The following is a 17,960-nucleotide window of genomic DNA, read 5'->3' on the forward strand; positions in this document are numbered from 1 at the left end:
CCATTCTGTGATTCTATAATGCATGCTGAAGAGGTCACACTGTAAAATAAGCTGCCAGAAGATGAGAAGTAATATGCCCTGTTTACTGATGGGTCCTGTTGCATTGTGGGAAAGCATCAGAGGTGGAAGGTGGCTGCATGGAGGCCCCTAGTACAAGTCACAGAAACTGCTGAAGGAGAAGGTGAATTGCGTTAGTTTGCAGAGGTGAAAGCTATCCAGCTTGCTTTAGACGTTGCTGAATGAGAAAAATGGCCAGTACTTCATCTCTATACTGACTCATGGACAGTGGGAAATGCTCCATGGGGGTGGTTGCAGCAATGGAAGCAGAGCAACTGTCATCAGAGAGGCAAATCCATCTCAGCTACACATTCTGTCAAGATTCTGCCACCTGACTAGAAAACGTCGTTGTGAAAGTGCTCCATGTAGAATCCCATGTACCCAAGAATCAGGCCACTGAAGAACATCAACACAACTAGTAGGGGGATCAGGCTGCCAAGATCAGAGTAACCCAGGTAGATCTGGATTGGCAACATAAGTGTGAATTATTTACAACTTGATAGGCCCATGATGCCTCAGACCATCAGGGAAAAGATGCAACATAGAGAAGGGATCAAGATTAAGAGGTGATTGAGAGGTGGACTTGACTTTGGATGCTATTGCACAGATTATCCATGTATGTGAAACGTGCTTGTCCTGCTTTGGCTGGGATTCCTGGTTTTGGCTGGGATACATGTAATTTTCTTTCTAGTAGCTGCTACGGGGTTATGTTATGGATTCACATCCAAGAGAATGTTGATGACACAGAAATGTTTTGGTTATTGTTGAGCAGTGCCTATACAGTGTAAAGATCTTTTCTGCTTCTCACACTGCCCTGCCAGTGAGCAGGCTAGGGGTGCACAAGAAGCTGGAAGGAAGCATGGCCAGGGCAGCTGAAACAAACTAGCCAATATTCCATACCATAGAACATCATGCTCATTAAATAAACAGGAGGGAGGTGGCAGGGAGCAGAGGATCACTGCTTGGGCATTGGTCAGCAAGTGGTGAGAAATTCTCTCTTCTCATTACTATAATTAATATATATTATTATTATTTTATTTTATCATCTGTAGTACTGTGTCCAGTTCTGGGCTCCTCAGCTCAAGAGGGACAGAGAACTTCTGGAGAGAGTCCAGCACAGGGCCACCAAGATGATCAGGGGACTGTAACATCTTTCATATGAGGAAAGGCTGAGGGACCTGGGGCTGTTTAGTCTAGAGAAGAGACAACTGAGGGAGGATCTTATTAATATTTACAAATATCTAAATGGTGGGTGTCAGGAGGTTGGGACATCCCTTTTTTCTATGGTATCTAGCAACAGGACAAGGGGTAATGGGATGAAGCTGGAACACAAAAAGTTCCATTTAAATATAAGAAAAAACTATTTTACTGTGAGGGTGATGGAGCAGTGGAACAGGCTGCCCAGGGAGGTTGTGGAGTCTCCTTCCTTGGAGGTCTTAAAGACCCGCCTGGACATGTTCCTATGCGACCTGATCTAGGTTGACCTGCTTCTGCACGGGGTTGGACTAGATGATCTCTAAAGGTCCCTTCCAACCCTACTATTCTATGATTCTATCTCAATCCACGAGTTTTACCTTCCCCCCCCACCTCTCCAGTTGTCCTCCCCCTTGCACGGTGGGGAAGGGTGGGGGTAAGTAGCTCCATGGTGCTTAGTTACTACTTACCTGGTCCTGCTAGCCACTAAGAACTTCCCTAGATAGCTCACTCACCAACTGTGTCAGAAATTTACCTTCCATCCACTTCAGGAATCTCCTAGACTTTCCTCTCCACTGTATTATATTTCCAGCAGATATTTGGTAAGTTGACATCCCACATGACAACAAGGGCTAACAACTGTGAGTTGCCCCACTGCTTATAGCATTTCATCTGTCTCTGCATTCTGGTTGTGTAGTCAATAACATTCCCACCATGACATGTGCCTTGTGTGCTTTTCCCAGACACTTACGCATAAACACTCAATATTTACATCACCATCGTCAAGCTCTAGACAGTTAAAACACTCCTGTATTGGGCTTGCGAAACAAGGTTTTGATAGTGGAGGAGCTAAAGGGGTGGCTTTTATGAGAAGCTGATGGAAGCTTCTGCTATGTCCAATACAGCCAATGCCACCTGGCTGCAAGACAGACTCACTGCTGGCCAAGGCTGAGCCAATTAGCAATGCTGGTAACACCTCTGTGATTAACATATCAGGAGGCATCCAGCCCCCTGAACCAGAAGACAGGGATGGGGGACAGAATTAAGTCCCCTTAGTTCAGGGGGAAAAGGTATGTGACCTACTGCTCCATCTTGAGTCACACAAGTCCATCAGGCCAGATGGGATCCACCCCAGGGTGCTGAGGGAGATGGCAGAAGTGCTCGCCAAGCCACCCTCCATCATCATATAGCAGTCCCGGCTCACCAGAAAGGTCCCACTGGACAGGAGGATGGCTAATGTAACACCCATCTACAAGAAGGGCTGCAAGGAGGATCCTGGGAAGTACAGGATTGTCAGCCTGACCTCGGTGCTGGGAAAAGTTATGGAGCCATTGTGAGGAACATACAGGATAACCAAGGATTCAGTCCCAGTCAACATGGCTTTATGAAAGGCAGATCCTGTTTGATCAATCTGATCTCCTTCGATGACAAGATGACCCGCTTAGTGAATAGGGGAAAGGCTGTGGATGTGGTCTTCCTGGCCTTTGACACAGTCTCCCATAGCATTCACCTGTAGAAATTGGCTGCCCATGGCTTGGATAGAACCACTCTACGATGGATGGAAAACCGTCTGGATAGTCAGGCCCAGAGAGTGGTGGTGAATGGAGTTAAATCCAGTTTGCAGCCAGTCACCAGTGATGTTCCCCAGGGCTCAGTGGTGGGGTCTGTTCTATTTAACATCTTTATCAATTACCTCAATGAGGAGATTGAGTGCACTCTCAGTAAGTTTGCTAATGACACCAAGATGGGTGGGTGCATAGATCTGCTTGAGGATAAGGAGGCTCTTCAGAGGGACCTGGACAGGCTGGAGCGGTGAGCTGAGGACAGTTGTATGGGGGTCAACAAGGCAGAGTGCCGGGTTCTGCACTTGGGCGAAAACAACACCAGGCAATGCTACAGGCTTGGGGCACAGTGGCTGGAAAGTTGTCCGGAAAAAAAGGACCAGGGAGTGTTAATCAACAGTCAGCTGTGTATGAGACAACATTGTGGCCAGGTGGCCAAGACAGCCAATGGCATCCTGGCTTGTATCAGAAATAGTGTGACCAGCAGGACCAAAGAAATAATTGTCCCCTTGTACTTGGTGCTGGTGAGGCTGCACCTTGAATACTGTGTTCAGTTCTGAGACACTCAGTACAAGAAGCCTGTCCAGACATGGGAAACAAACCTGGTGAAGGGCCTGGAGAAAAAGTCTTATGAGGAGAGACTGAGGGTGCTGGTGATGTTTAGCCTAGAGAAGAGAAGGCTGAGAGGAGATATAGGGGTTGGACTAGATGATCTCTAAAGGTCCCTTCTAATCCTACCATTCTAAGATTCTATGATCCTCTCTACAACTACCTGAAAGGCAGTTGTAGTGAGATGGGAGGAGTCAGTCTCTTCTCTCCAGTAATGATAGGACAAGAGGAAATGGACTCAAGTTGTGCCAGGAGAGGTTTAGATTGGAAATTAGGAAGAAATTGTTCACTGAAAGGGTTATTCAGCATTGGAACAGGCTGCCCAGGGAGGGTTATAGTAGTAAGGTGATTCCTTTCTGAAGGGAACTGAAGGCCCCATATGTTGACTGGATCCATCTCACAGAGAGGTCTGCTGCCTTCCTGGTTAGAGATGTTGCCAGGAATCTCACTCATCCAGTGTGGCCAACTGACTACTACCCACTGTTGGTAATGCAGGTTGGTACTGACAAGGTTACAGAGAGAAGTTCAAAAGCTATTAAAAAGGAATTCAGGGCACTGGGGGGAATGCTAGATGGCTAAGTAGCATAAGTAGTGTTCTCCTCCATTGCTTTCATGGCAGAGAGGAATACTGAATTAATAAGGAAAGCACAACTGATTGTCAGGTGGCTCAGAGACTGGTGCCACCAATACAATTTTCATAATGGCCGGTCTGGTGAGAGATGAACTCCATCTGTCTCAAAGGGGGAGAAGGATCCTTGCGAATGAGTTAGTGGGGCTCATAGAAAGGGCTTTAAACTAGTTTTGAAGAGGGAAGGGGATAAATCCAGGCCCATTACAGTTGAGTCCAAGGGTGGCAAGCCAGTGTTGGGGGTGAATTCTACGACTGGCTTCCTTCTTGAAATGTCTGTACACCGATGCACAAAGCACGGGGAATAAACAGGAGGAGCTGGAAGTCTATGTACGGGCAAGGGACTATGATCTGGTGGCTATTTCAGAGACATGGTGGGACAGCTCACATGACTGGAATGTGGTCATGGATGGCTATGTCCTTTTTAGGAAACACAGGCCAAAAAGGTGAGGCAGTGGAGTTGTCCTTTATGTGAAAAAGCAACTGGAACGTACTGAATTCTGTCCAGGTGAGGGACAAGTTGAGAGTTTGTGGGTTAGAATTAAGAGGCAGGCTAGCATGTGTGACACTGCTGTTAGTATCTATTACAGGACACCTGATCAAGATGGGGAGGTTGATGAGGCCTTCTACAGGCAGCTGGGAGTAGTCTCAAAATCATAGGCCCTGGTTCTCATGGGGGATTTCAACTACCCAGACATTAGCTGGAAGGCCTACATGGCTAGCCACTTACATCCCAGGAGGTTCCTTCAGTGCATCGATGATAACTTCTTGATGCAAATGGTAGATGTGCCAACTAGGAGAGCAGCACTACTGGATCTTATACTCATGAACAAGCAGGGTCTGGTTGAAGCCGTGAAGACTGATGGCAGCCTTGGCTGCAGCGACCATGAGATGGTGGAGTTCATGGTCTTGTGTGGTAGAAACAGAATACCAAGCAGGATCATAACTCTGGACTTCAGCAGGGCCAACTTTAGCCTTTTCAAGCAATTGCTAGGGGATGTCACTTGGGACAGGGTAGTAGAAGGTAAAGGGGCCCAAGATATTTGGTCTATATTCAAGAATCACTTTTACCAAGCTCAGCATCAGAGCATCCCAGCAGGTATGAAATCAAGAAAGGGAGCCTGGGAATCTGCATGGTTAAATAGGGAACTGTTGGGCAAATTCAAGTGGAAAAAGAGAGTCTATAGATCATGGAAGGAAGGAATGGCCACTTGGGATGAATATAAGACTGTCGTCAGAGGATGTAGGGAGGCAACTAGGAAAGCTAAAGACTCGTTGGAGTTTTGCCTTGCAAGGGAGGTCAAGGACAAGAAAACGGGCTCCTTGAACTACATTGGGGACAAAACTAACACTAGAGGCAATGTATTAGCCCACTGTTGAATGAGGCGGGTACCCTGGTGACAGAGGATACAGAGAAGGCAGAGTTACTGAATGCTTTCTTTACTTCTGTATATACTGCTGGAGACTGCCCTCAAGAGGCCCAGACTCTGGAGGAAGTCAGGTTAAAGGAGGAGTTTTGTTTGGTTGATGAGAACTGGGTTAAGGATTCGTTGAGCAATCTAGATGTACATAAATCCATGGGCCCCGATGGGATGCACCCGCGGGTGCTGAGGGGACTGGCAGAAGTCATTCCTAGACCACTGTCCATCGTCTTTAGTAAGTCACAGGGAATAGGAGAGGTGCCTGAGGACTCGAGAAAAACAAATGTCACTCCAGTCTTCAAAAAGGGTAAGAAGGAGGAGCCGGGTAACCACAGATCACTCAGTCTCACCTCCATCCATGAGACAGAATATCTTATCCTGGGTGCTGTCTCCAGGTATTTAAAGGACAAGAAGGTTATTAGGAGCAGTCAACATGGCTTTACCAAAGGGAAGTCATGTTTGACCAACCTGATAGCCTTTTATGAAGATGTAACCATGCCGATAGATGGTGGTAGTGCAGTGGATGTGATTTATCTCGATTTCAGTAAAGAATTTGACAGTCTCCCACAGCATCCTCACAGCAAAACTGAGAAGGTGTGGACTGGATGATCAGGTAGTGAGGTGGATTGTTAACTGATTGAAGGAAAGAAGGCAGAGAGTGGTGATCAATGGGGCAGGATCTAGTTGGAGGCCTGTATCTAGTGGGGTGCCTTGGGGGTCAGTGCTGGGACAAATACTGTTCAATATATTCATTAATGACGTTGATGAGTGCACTGTCAGGAAGTTTGCTGATGATACTAATCTGGGGGGAGTGGCTGACATCCAAAGGCTCTGCTGCCATTTAAAAAGACCTGAACAGGCTGTAGAGTTGAGAGGGGAGAAATCTAATGAAATTCAACAAGGGCAAGTGTAGAGTCTTGCATCTGGGAAAGAATAACCCCATGTACCAGTATAGGTTAGGGAATGAACTCTTAGAGAGTAGTACAGGGGAAAAGGACCTGGGGGTCCTGGTGGACAGCGGGATGACCATGAGCCAGCAATGTGCCCTTGTGGCCAAGAAAGCCAATGGCATCCTGGGCTGTGGTTAGTAGGTCAAGAGAGGTTCTCCTCCTCCTCTACTCTGCCCTCACGAGACCGCATCTGGAATATTGTGTGCAGTTCTGGGACCCTCAGTTCAAGAAAGACAGGGAGCTGCTGGAGAGAGTTCAGCACAGGGCCACAAAGATGATTAAGGGAGTGGAACATTTCCCTTATGATGAAAGGCTGAGGGACCTGGGGCTCTTTAGCTTGGAGGAGACTGAGGGGTGAGCACATTAATGATTACAAATATGTAAAGGGTGGGTGTCAGGAGGATGGAGCCAGGCTCATCTCCATGATGTCCAATGATAGGACAAGGGGCAATGGGTACAAGCTGGTTCCAAAGAAACATAAGGAAAAACATCTTCACTGTGAATGTGACAGAGCACTGGAACAGGCTGCCCAGATGAGTTGTGGAGTCTCCTTCTCTTGGACATTCAAAACCCACCTGGAGGAGTTCCTGTGTGACCTACTCTAGGTGGTCTTGCTCTGGCAGGGGGTTTGGACTAGATGATCTTTCAAGGTCCCTTCCAAGCTTTAAGATTCTGTGATTCTGTTGTGGAGTCACCATAGCTAGAGATATTTAAAAGATGCCCTGATGGAGTGCTGAGGGATATGATTTAGTTCAGTGATGAGCTTGGTGGTGTTATGTTAGTGGTCGTACTTGATAATCTTAAAGGTCATTTCCAACCATAATGATGGGGAAAACGGCAGGGGATGTGTTCAGTTAGTGTGGAGTAGTTTCTGGTAATGGGGAAAGGGCTGTAATGGTTGCTCCTGTAAGAAGTTTCTCGAAACTTTCCCCAGCTCTGAGTCAGAAACACCTCTGGGGCTGAGACAACTGGGCACCTCCATGATCACTTTTTGAGGAGAAGAAGCCGGAAGAAGAGGTTTATTTTTCTGGGAGGTGGTGGAAGGAGTGGGACGAGAGAGAAGTGACCATGTGGACCCTAAGATCAGCAAGGGAAGAGAGGAGGTGAGCTGGAGCAGAGGTCTTCCTACATCCTGTAGTGAGACAGCAGGCTGTGGCCCTGCAACCCATGGAGGGCAACGGTGAAGCTGAGATCTGCTGGCAGTTCATGGAGAGCTGCCAGAGGGGGTGACTGTGCCCAGAGAAGATTGTGCCTCTGAGGGGAGGTGGCATTGTAGCAGGATGTGACTGGAGTTCTGCTGGCCATGGTGGAGACCCATATTGGAGGAGTTTGTGGAGGACTGTCTCCTGTGAGAGGGACCTCACACTGGAGCAGGGGAAGTATGAGGAGTCCTCCCCCTGAGAAGAAAGAAGTATATATAGTAGCTAGCAACAGGACAAGGGGTAATGGGATGAAGCTGGATCACAAAAAATTCCATTTAAATATAAGAAAAAACTATTTTACTGTGAGGGTGATGGAGCAGTGTAACAGGCTGCCCAGAGGGGTTGTGGAGTCTCCTTCTTTGGAGGTCTTCAAGACCCGCCTGGACGTGTTCCTATGTGACCTGATCTAGGTGACCCTGCTTCTGCAGGGGTGTTGGACTAGATGATCTCTAAAGGTTCCTTCCAAGCCTTAGCATTGTATGATTCTATGAAGTGGTAGAGATAACGTGTGATGAATTCACTTCAACTCCCATTCCCTGTGCTGCTGTTAGGGGAAGAGGTAGAGACCTAGGAAGAAAGTGTGGAGTGAGGAAGGTGTTTCAAGATTTAGTTTTCATTTCTTGTTACCCTTCTCACTTCTGATTGGCAATAAATTAATTTCCCCATGTTGAGTCTGGTTTGCTCATGACAGTAATTGCTGAGTGATCTCCCTGTCCTTATCTTGGACTCTGAGAAGTTTTTGTATTTTCTCTCCCCTGTCCCCCCTTAGGAGGGAGAGTGATATAGCAGCTTTTGTAGGCATCTGGCCAAGGTCAACCCACTACAGCTCCCTAACATACAGGGCTACTTCACTGCTTCTCCATCCTTGCCTATCCCTTCAGAAGATTTTATAGACATCCATTGCAGTTCTCCAGTCATGCGAGTTAACTCACCATGTTTTTGTGCTTCCAACTATATCATAGTTTTCCAGCTGCACAGCAGCTTCCAGCTCCTGCTGTTTGTTGCCCATGCTGTGTGCATTGATGCATATGTACTTCAGCTGGGCTATTGATCTTGCCACCTTTTTTGAGCGAAGAAGCCCTAATTCCTTTGTGACTCTTCTCAGGCACTTCTGTGGTTTCTAACACATCAATAACCCCCGTGTCTTTGCTGCCGCATGGATCTCTATGCCCTACCTCCACTGAGATGGCAGACCAAAGGACCTCACTAGCACATCGTCCATCAAGCATTGGCATGCCACCCCCAGGCTTATCTCTAACGAGCATGGTTTAATGCCCTTCATCCCATTAAAGTCTGTGGAGGAATGGTTAAGGGAGAATGGACATGGATCCCGGGGTATAATGTTAGGCCCGTTGGGGCAAGGCAGCCTGAGTTCTAGTTATGTGAATTTAATGCACAATCAAGACCAGAGTCAGAGCCATGGTTAAAGTAGTTGCTGTCACGTAGTCAGCGCAGACAGCAGGCCGCTTTCTGTTCCCTCAAGGTTGGACTATTTTCAGCTAAAAGTGGTAAACAACTTTGGGGAAAAACAAGATGGGAAAATGTGAGGGAGCTTGCTTATCACAGAAACCGCAAGTAGGATGAACAAGAAAATGTAATCTATTAGCTGCTGTTGCTGAGCTAGCTTTGAAGCTGCTGTGTATATAAGTTAGAGCCTGCTCTCAATAAAGAAGAAGATTTCTGCTATCACTCACATTGAGTAGGACTGATTTCTTCCCACCCAGCTGAGAATCGGACCCTGGGTTGATTGCCGCATGAAGTAGGCTTAGAGCTGTTTTTTCAGACTTCGAGCCTGGTTTTCAGACTTCGAGTCTGGTTTATTTTTCAGGCTTCGAGCCTGGTTTTTCAGGCTTCGAGTCTGGTTTTTCAGGCTTCGAGTCTGGTTCATTTTTCAGGCTTCGAGCCTGGTTTCAGGCTTCAAGCCTGGTTTTCAGACTTCGAGTCTGGTTCATTTTTCAGGCTTCGAGCCTGGTTTCAGACTTTGAGTCTGGTTTTTAGGCCAAGAGCCGAAAACTTCGTGGCAAAAGTCTAATTTAAAGCTCTTTCAATGAGCCCTGCTAACTCCTGCAAAAGGATCCTTTCACCCGCTTTGAGACAGGTGTATTCCATCTGTCGCCAGCAGGCCTGGTGTCGTGTAGACCAAACCTCAAATTTTGCTGGGGACACCAGGCTCAGAGTCAGGTATTGTTCTGCTGGCTCATCTCCCTGCAACTGGAAGGATAGAGGAGAACACCGCTTGTGCTCCTGATCCTTTAACCAGTTGGCCCAAGGCCCTGAAGTCTCTCTTGATTGCCCTTGGACTTCTTGTTGCAATTTCATTGCTGCCTACCTGAAAAATCAATAATGGATAATATTCCGAGGGTCACAGCAGGGTAGAAAGCTTTCTCTTCATATCTTTGACCCTGGCTCCAAGAAGGCAGCAGACTTCCGTAAGAAGTGAGTCCCATCTACATATTGGTCCTTCTGTTCCACTCAAGAGAGAGTCTCCTATGATAATAACTCATCTTTTTTTTTTTTTTTTCTTTCTGGAAGCAGTTTTGACACAGTACATAGGCTGACTTAAGCTTGGCGACACCTCCAAGCTAGATGAAGCATTGGCCTCATCATTTTTCAGTTCTACTTGCAGAGCCTCATACCTATTATGCAAAGGCATCTGAGAAGTTGGGGTAGTCACAGAGGAGACGCACCTGTTGCATCGAGCAGGGAATTTTTGCCATTGCCCCCCATCCCTTAAGTCACCACATTCAGTCAGGTGGAGAGAGGACAGAGAACCTTCCATATCATGTTTCTTGTCTACCTGATGGGCCTGTCCCAGGGAAGGTAGGGTGCACTCCCAGTAGTCTCTCTCTCTCTCTCTCTTAGATGCCCTGATACTCCTCAACCTACTCGCCTCCTCCTGGAGCTCTGCCACTAAGTGGAGGAGTTCCTCTACCTGGGTGCACCTCCCACAGGAGTGCTGACTACTGCCATCCAATACTGGCATAAGAGTAGGGCACACCCTGCAACCTGACACCAGGGTGGCAGTATGTTCCCACCAGAGCTCTGTCTGGGAAGATGTATCAGCTGTAGCAGGTGCAGAGCTTAAGAGAGGCCATGGCCTGTCAGGTGGATACCATTACTCCCTGGTAAAGCTGGCAGAGCTACACCACCTGTATGCCCTTCTGTGCAAGCTGCTGTGCCATGCCATGCCCTTAATGAAACGCCACACCCTGTTGGGTCATGCTTCCTAGGGGCTTCTTTTATACATGGTGGGGGGGTGATGGTGGTGTTGGCCACCATTGCTCCTGGCCCTACCCAGGTTTGTCCACAGCTGTCACGTGAGCTGCAGGCTCCTGGTGGCTCTCTCCACTCCCCCTGAGGTTCCCCTGCTTCAGGAAAGACCCCTGTACACCATGCTAGAGTGCTCTGCTGCGGATTGTGCCAGCACTGGAGCTGCTTGTCTCAGCAACTGTGATAAACACAAGCATTTAAAAAAATTAGGTTTAAAACATTTGGATTTTAGACAAAACAGCAACAAAAATATGGATTGGCAGATTTTGCAAGAAACTGTGGATGACTAACCATATATGATTGCCACCCACCTCTTCTGATAAAATTTCCCCTGAAATAACTCATCGTATTTAAAAAAACCACTTTTGTTCTAATAGGTAACATATTTTCCTTCCCAAAATCTAGAAAAATTTTTGCTACCAATGTGACCAATCTGTATGAAATTAAAATACAATAAAACTTAATAATAATGATGAGATAATGATAAACTTTGAGAAAGACATTTCTGTGCAGAACACCTGAAAAATCAATACATATTAAAGTGTCTGTCAGTATACCTCAACATAGGAAAAAAAAAAAACCCAAACCACAATGAATTTCAATAGGAAGAACTTATCTCTTTTGCCCTCACAAGCTTTCAATAGCAGCAGTTGATTGGAGGGATACCTCTCATCCTCCTACAGGTAGCAGGGAAATATGGTTCATTAATTCTAAGGAGCAAAACAATCCAATATGTGGGACAATTCATTTTCAATTTTCAAAAAGAATGGTAAAAGATTGGCTAATAGTTACTTGAAGCTAATGCAAACTCAACAGAAAGCAAGAACTCACAACAAATAATTTTAGGCAAATTTGCATTATTCCAACTATCTGATCTTGCTATTTAAAATTTTCAGAGAAGATTTCCAAACCATCAAGAGAAAGAATCATTCCTTCTACACAAAAGAGAACTGTGGAAACCTTCAGACATATTACAGTTCAGTAAAATTTCTGAACATTTAAACTTTCATAAAATATTCTAGAAGAGCTCCATGATAACCTTTCAGGTTGCAGTCTTATTTATGTATTAGAGAGTGCCATGGTTTGACATGAAGCTGTTTCTGGTAATGGGGAAGGGACTGCAAAGATGACTTCTGTAAGAAGTCGCTTGAAACTCTCCCCAGCTCTGAGCCAGACACACTTCTGGGGCTGAGCCAATTAGACGCCTCCACGATCACTTTTTAAGAAGAAAAGGCTTGTTCCTGTTTCTTCCTTCTTCTGTCTCTTCTTCTTTTCGGGCTGGTGGTGGTGCAAGGAGTGGGAGGAGAGAGAGAAGCAACCATGCGGACTCCAAGGTCTGTGAGAAAAAAGAGGAGGAGGTGTGCTGGATCAGACTCCCATGCATCCTGCGGGAGAAGACTAGTGAAGCTGAGATTTGTTTGCATTTCATCAAAGACCCCACATCAGGGGCAGTGACTCACTTCAGTGATTCTCTTCATTAAAGACCTCGAGCCAGGGGCAGTGACTATGGCCAGAGAAGGCCATGTTCCATGTGAGGGACTCCATATTCACAGAAGCTATAACTGTGGGGAGGAACCCATGACAAAGAAGCTCATTAAAATTATGCCCAGAAGTGGCCATGTCCCGAGGGGGGGACCCTGTATCTGAAGAAGTTGCAACTGTGGGGAAGAATCCACGCCAGAGATGTTCATTAAGGACTGCGTCCCATGTGAGGGACCCTGTATTGGCAGAAGCTGTAGCTGCTGGGAACAACCCACACCAGAGAAGTTCATTAAGAACTGTGTTCCATGGGAGAGACCCTGTATCGGAGCAGGGAAAGAATGCAAGGACTTGTCCTCATCTGAGAAGAGAGAAGTGGCAGAGACCATCTGTGAGAGACTGACCACATACCCCATTCCCTAACCCCCTGAGCCATTGAGGTGGGAGGAGGTAGAGATATCAGGAGCAGTGAGCTGGTCCTGGAATGAAAGCGGGGATGGGGAAGGGAGTTCTTAAAGTGCTGGTTGTATTTTTCTCATCGTCCTACTATCTTGTTGCTTTTTGTTCTGTTCTGTTTCTTGTAGGTCGTAGAATAAAGTTTCCTTACTTTTCTCTCTAAGTCAAGTAGTGGAGTCTGTTTTGCCCAGAACCGTAATTGACAGTGAGCCCTCTCTGCCCTTGTCTGAATCAACAACAACCTTGCTCATCTTTTTTCCTCCCATTTCACTGGGACCTCTGCCATCCTACGAGGGTGGGGGTGAATGGGGTGCACCGAGCGAGAGACTGTCATGGTGCTTCATTGCTGGCTGGGCAAAATCATGACAGAGATAAGATACTAAATTAAGACAACACAAAATAAATTTTATACTTTTGTATTAGATACAACCAACAAATTAAAACACTTCTCTGAACTTCAGGAACTTGCACAGAAACATCTGAATATACTCATATACGCTAAAGCTGAGTGGCCTTCACAATAGCACTGGAAATGTAGATGTACAAAAAAAAATCCAAACTAATTCCTTCCCGTACCCAAGCAAACAAGGTAACCAGAGGCCAGCTATTTTTTTCCATTTGTGGAACTGCAAAAAAAGTAAGACCAAGGACAGAAAAGGGATGACTAACTTTGCTTTCATCAGAAGAAAGATGAGATTTTATAATGTTTTATCTATTCTTCATTTTTTGCTTTCTGTGTAAAATGGAGGAAGAATTTACTAGGAATGCAACAATTGATGGATATAACAGTTAGACCACTATTGTTTTGTAGGAATTAGATCATCTCTGTGCTTTTCAGAGTTCTTGATCTTCCCTTTATGAATTTGGAGGTTCCTGAAGAAAGAATAATCATCTTGGCTGGTACAGTTTTTTTAAGGTTTCAAATATTTGGATTTTAGACAAAACAGAACAAAAATATGGATTGGCAGATTTTGCAAGAAACTGTGGATGACTAGCCATATATGATTGCCACCCACCTCTTCTGATAAAATTTCCCCTAAAATAATTCATAGTATTTAAGAAAAACACTTTTGTTCTAATAGGTAACACATTTTCCTTCCCAAAATCTAGAAAAGTTTTTGTTACTATTGTTCTATGTAAGCACTGCTCAGCAATAACTAAAACATCCCTGTGTTATCAACACTGTTCTCAGCACAAATCCAAAACAGAGTCACGTACCAGCTACTAGGAAGAAAATTCACTCTATCCTAGCTGAAACCAGGAAAGCAATAAATTAATTTTCCCCCAAGTCAAGCCTGGTTTGCTTGTGACAGTAACTGGTAAGCAATCTCTCTGTCTTTATCTTGACACATAAGCTTTCTCATCCTATTTTGTCCCTATGCCCCAATGAGGATAAGGAGTGTGGAGGGTAGGAGTTTGGCCCATAGCCAAGTACAACCCACCAAAACAAGTTAGTTTAAAGTGTGATCAGAAATTCACAAGGCATAAGTACAGTGCTAGTTAAACTGCAGATACAATCTTTTCCTCATAGTCCCTGAACTGCCAACTATGAGAAACCTGGAGAGCATAAGGAAGATTCTATATTTACACTGTTTTGTACACTCTTTCCTTATGCACTAAGAAGAGAGACCACTAACTGATCTGACACAAATAGACTTGGCTTCATATTCACAGAGATCATCACTACCCATTGACACTGACAGAGCACTCAGAAGAACTGCCCATTTACAGCTGACCTATAACCATGGGACCTCCTTCCAAAAGAGTACATTGTTAACCACCTTTTTAGTTAAGAAGACTTCAGAAGACTAATCCACATAGCTTATTTTACCATTTCCTATGTTGCCTGTGTATGTCTCTGCATGTGCATTACCTAGCTCCTCTACATCTTTGAATGAATATAGCTTGCACCGCTACAACAGGTTCTTCCCGTCCACATGAGCTTCTGAACCTATTTCAGAATCTCCCCTACGGCCTTCAAGTGGCAGTAGACTTGTTCCTCTTTAAATGAGGAATGTAAAAGTCATCATAACTAAATCAATGACAAAGTATGCATTACTAATTCATGGTCTGTTGTAACATCTCATAGTAGTATCAGCATACATTTTAAAATAGTGATTCATGTCCCACTTGTTTATTATAAACATGTCTACAGCCCTACTTACTATTCATTTAAAAATGTAAGCAATGAATATCAAATAAAAACAACTCTATACTAGTCTCTGTCACTCTCAGAGAAGTCAGTGAAAAGCACACAAAGTATAAAATAAAATAAAAACTTTACCAAGCAATTCTTGAAGAATTAAACTAGGCTAGATTAACATAAAACTCATTTGGGCACTTAAATGCCTCAAAATCATGGAATCATAGAATGGTAGGGGTTGGAAGGGACCTTTAGAGATCTTCTAGTCCAACCCCCCTGCAGAAGCAGGTCCACCTAGATCAAGTCTCATAGGAACATGTGACTTAGGATCATGAATTAATATGCCCCATAAAAGCCTTTATGCTAAAAAATATACAACCTATTTAGGTATTTAAATAAGTGTATATCAATACAACAATAAAGACAAATCTAGCCACCCTCAAGTACAAAAGGCAACCCACCTCTGATAGTCTTCCCATCATACACTCCTTTCTCTGAGCGGTTGAAAAAGAACAAGAGAAATTAAATTTTAACTCTACCTGTCTCTAGACAAGTAAATGTTTATTTTTGCCTTGCAAGGAGATAGACAAGACTGAATAGTGAAGAGTTGGTGAAAGGAATTAGAGTAGTTTTACATTGTGTTGTGTCTAGAAAATACTTAATACTAATTCAAATGTTAATCACAGAAGATATTGCTTTGGATTGATGTATGTTGTATATTACCACTATAGGACTTCATACTTAAAATATAACTAGTAGCATTTTAATAAATTTCACCTTTCTCCAGCTTATTTTAGAATTCATCCACCAGAGATGCAGCCAGATGCAACATCTAGCTGTTAGACAGTAAGGTCAATCGTGTCTAAGCTATTACCTTTATCTTCTCACATTTAGTCATAGCAGTATTTAGCTGCTACTATTTCAAAGTGTAATAGAGAGAATAATACATGCCATGAAAGTATAGGATAAGCAAGTATCCTTCACATAAATAGCAGCCACCTTATACAAGTACTTCAGTATGTTCTTTATTTTTTTTAAAGATGAAAAATCTTTTTCAAAAACTAAAGCTGTAATGAATCCTAGAGTACATGTACCCATTTTCCAGCTTGTAATCTCTTGTCTCCAAATTACAGAGTAAATTACAGAATTGTATTGACAGGATAATTTGTCTCAGAGTAACATTCAAAATGATGTTTAGAACTCTAACAGTGGTGCATTCTTTCCCACTGTCCTCCCTATAGAATTAAAGTCTGACTCTACACACATACACTGTCTGAATACCACTCCACGTGATTTTCAAGAGCAAAATGAACGGAACAATACAGATGCATTTATTGAATGGTACTTCCAGTTATTGAGAACTATACTTTAGTAAAGATATTAGCAACTTACTTGTGGGAAGTTCTTTTCTTCATCATGCTTGCAGAGACTCCTGCATGACCTATAATGTAAATGATGGAATTATTGAACAATAAAGTATGTTTACATACAATATCAAAAAGGTTCTCTACCAAAAAGAACTTTACAGGAACACAGAAGGAACATCTATTAGAAAAGCTGCAAAAACCACAAAGGAGAAGCTATGTAAGCTACTCAGAATGAGTATTTGCCCTGTTTAGTAATTGCTCACAGCAGGCACCTCTTTTTTTTTATAGGACTCTACATCCAGATGTCTTTTCTCTCAAATTCACTTATGTCCAAAATTTCTTGGCTATCGATACACAATCTCCATGCACAAAATGACATGTACCAAACAACAAATATTTACAACACTGAACTAAGAGTTTGAGAGGAGACTACCCTTTCTTGCTGTCAGGTTGATGTAAAAATGTCAAAAGAATGAGGACAATCTTGTTAGAAACGCTGTAAGAACAATGATTAAGCTTTAAGCAATTCATTATTGTATATACATGTCAAAAGCAGAAACCTGGGTAGGATTAATGGAAAGTAGAGTCAAGAGACCGAGATGAACTGTCTATGTCTGCCAAACTATGAAGAAACAAGGTAAAGGGCAATTCTGGCAGGGAGAGATGGAGACCACCGACTCATTAACAATCACCAGAAACCACCAAAGACCCTCTTAGACCATGCATAATACACATTTAGAATGACACAGCATTATTATTATTGTATGCAAATTACTAACCAATCATTGTAAATGTGAGTGGATAACCCTGTAACTTTTGTATAAAAATATAGTGCAGAAACTGGTGTTGAGTGTGCTTGATTTGTGGAATTATCACCAAGCACCTGGGCGTGTGCAAACCTGAAATAAATAATGTCTCTCCTGAGTGTGTGATTATTGGCGAGTTGCACACTGGGTAACGAATTCACTTTTTGGACAACAGTTTTGGCGACCCAGATGGAACTGGTATGAAGCCTTGCTCAGATCAACTTGCTGGCTGCTGATGGGGAGAAGCCGCTCTTTGTACTCCGGTGTGCACCGACCTATTGTTCAGGGACTCCGCGAGTGCTCTCCCAACCTGGAACAAGTAAGCAACTCAAGGGTGCAACACATGAATTAGAGACATTGCAAGGTGAGAGGTAAAAAGAGGTCTTATGCCTGGAAAATACTGGCAAATGGATTTTTCCAAATTACCAAAGTATAATGGATATAAAAATTTACTGATAATGGCTGATACTTTGTCAGGATGGCCTGACGCTTTCCTGTGTCATACCAATAGAGCAAAAGAAGTGGTAAAGGTAATGTTAAAAGAAATAATTGCTATCTTTGGTAATCCAGAAGGGATATAATCGGACAATGGACCTCAATTTATAGTTGAGGTGGTACAGGGAGTGTCAAAGATCTTAAAGATAAAATGAGACCTCCATACTCCTTCGAGGCCCCACTCTAGTGGAAAAGTGGAAAATTGCATCAATAACTTGTACATAGTCCTATCTAACAGAAGCGTATGAAAGACTATTTCCCTATAATAGGTGCTTACACTGAAGTCCAGAGATGGCACAAAAAGGAAGGATAGGACAGGAC

General features: G+C 44.0%; 1 protein-coding gene across 3 annotated transcripts in view; it reads right to left on the bottom strand.

The window, feature by feature from the left end:
• The window catches only part of LOC133628578 (spindlin-Z-like), a 107,509-nt gene that overhangs the window by 17,261 nt on the left and 72,288 nt on the right, over positions 1 to 17,960 (bottom strand). For all 3 annotated transcript variants that reach the window (XM_062016956.1, XM_062016954.1, XM_062016955.1), the window contains one exon: positions 16,364 to 16,412. In XM_062016956.1, the coding sequence (XP_061872940.1) occupies positions 16,364 to 16,389 (26 nt within the window). In that variant the 5' untranslated portion in view covers positions 16,390 to 16,412. The remainder of the gene's footprint in view (positions 1 to 16,363; positions 16,413 to 17,960) is intronic.

This window comes from Colius striatus, chromosome W (genome assembly GCF_028858725.1).
Source record: "Colius striatus isolate bColStr4 chromosome W, bColStr4.1.hap1, whole genome shotgun sequence".
NCBI classification, from domain to species: Eukaryota; Metazoa; Chordata; class Aves; order Coliiformes; family Coliidae; genus Colius; species Colius striatus.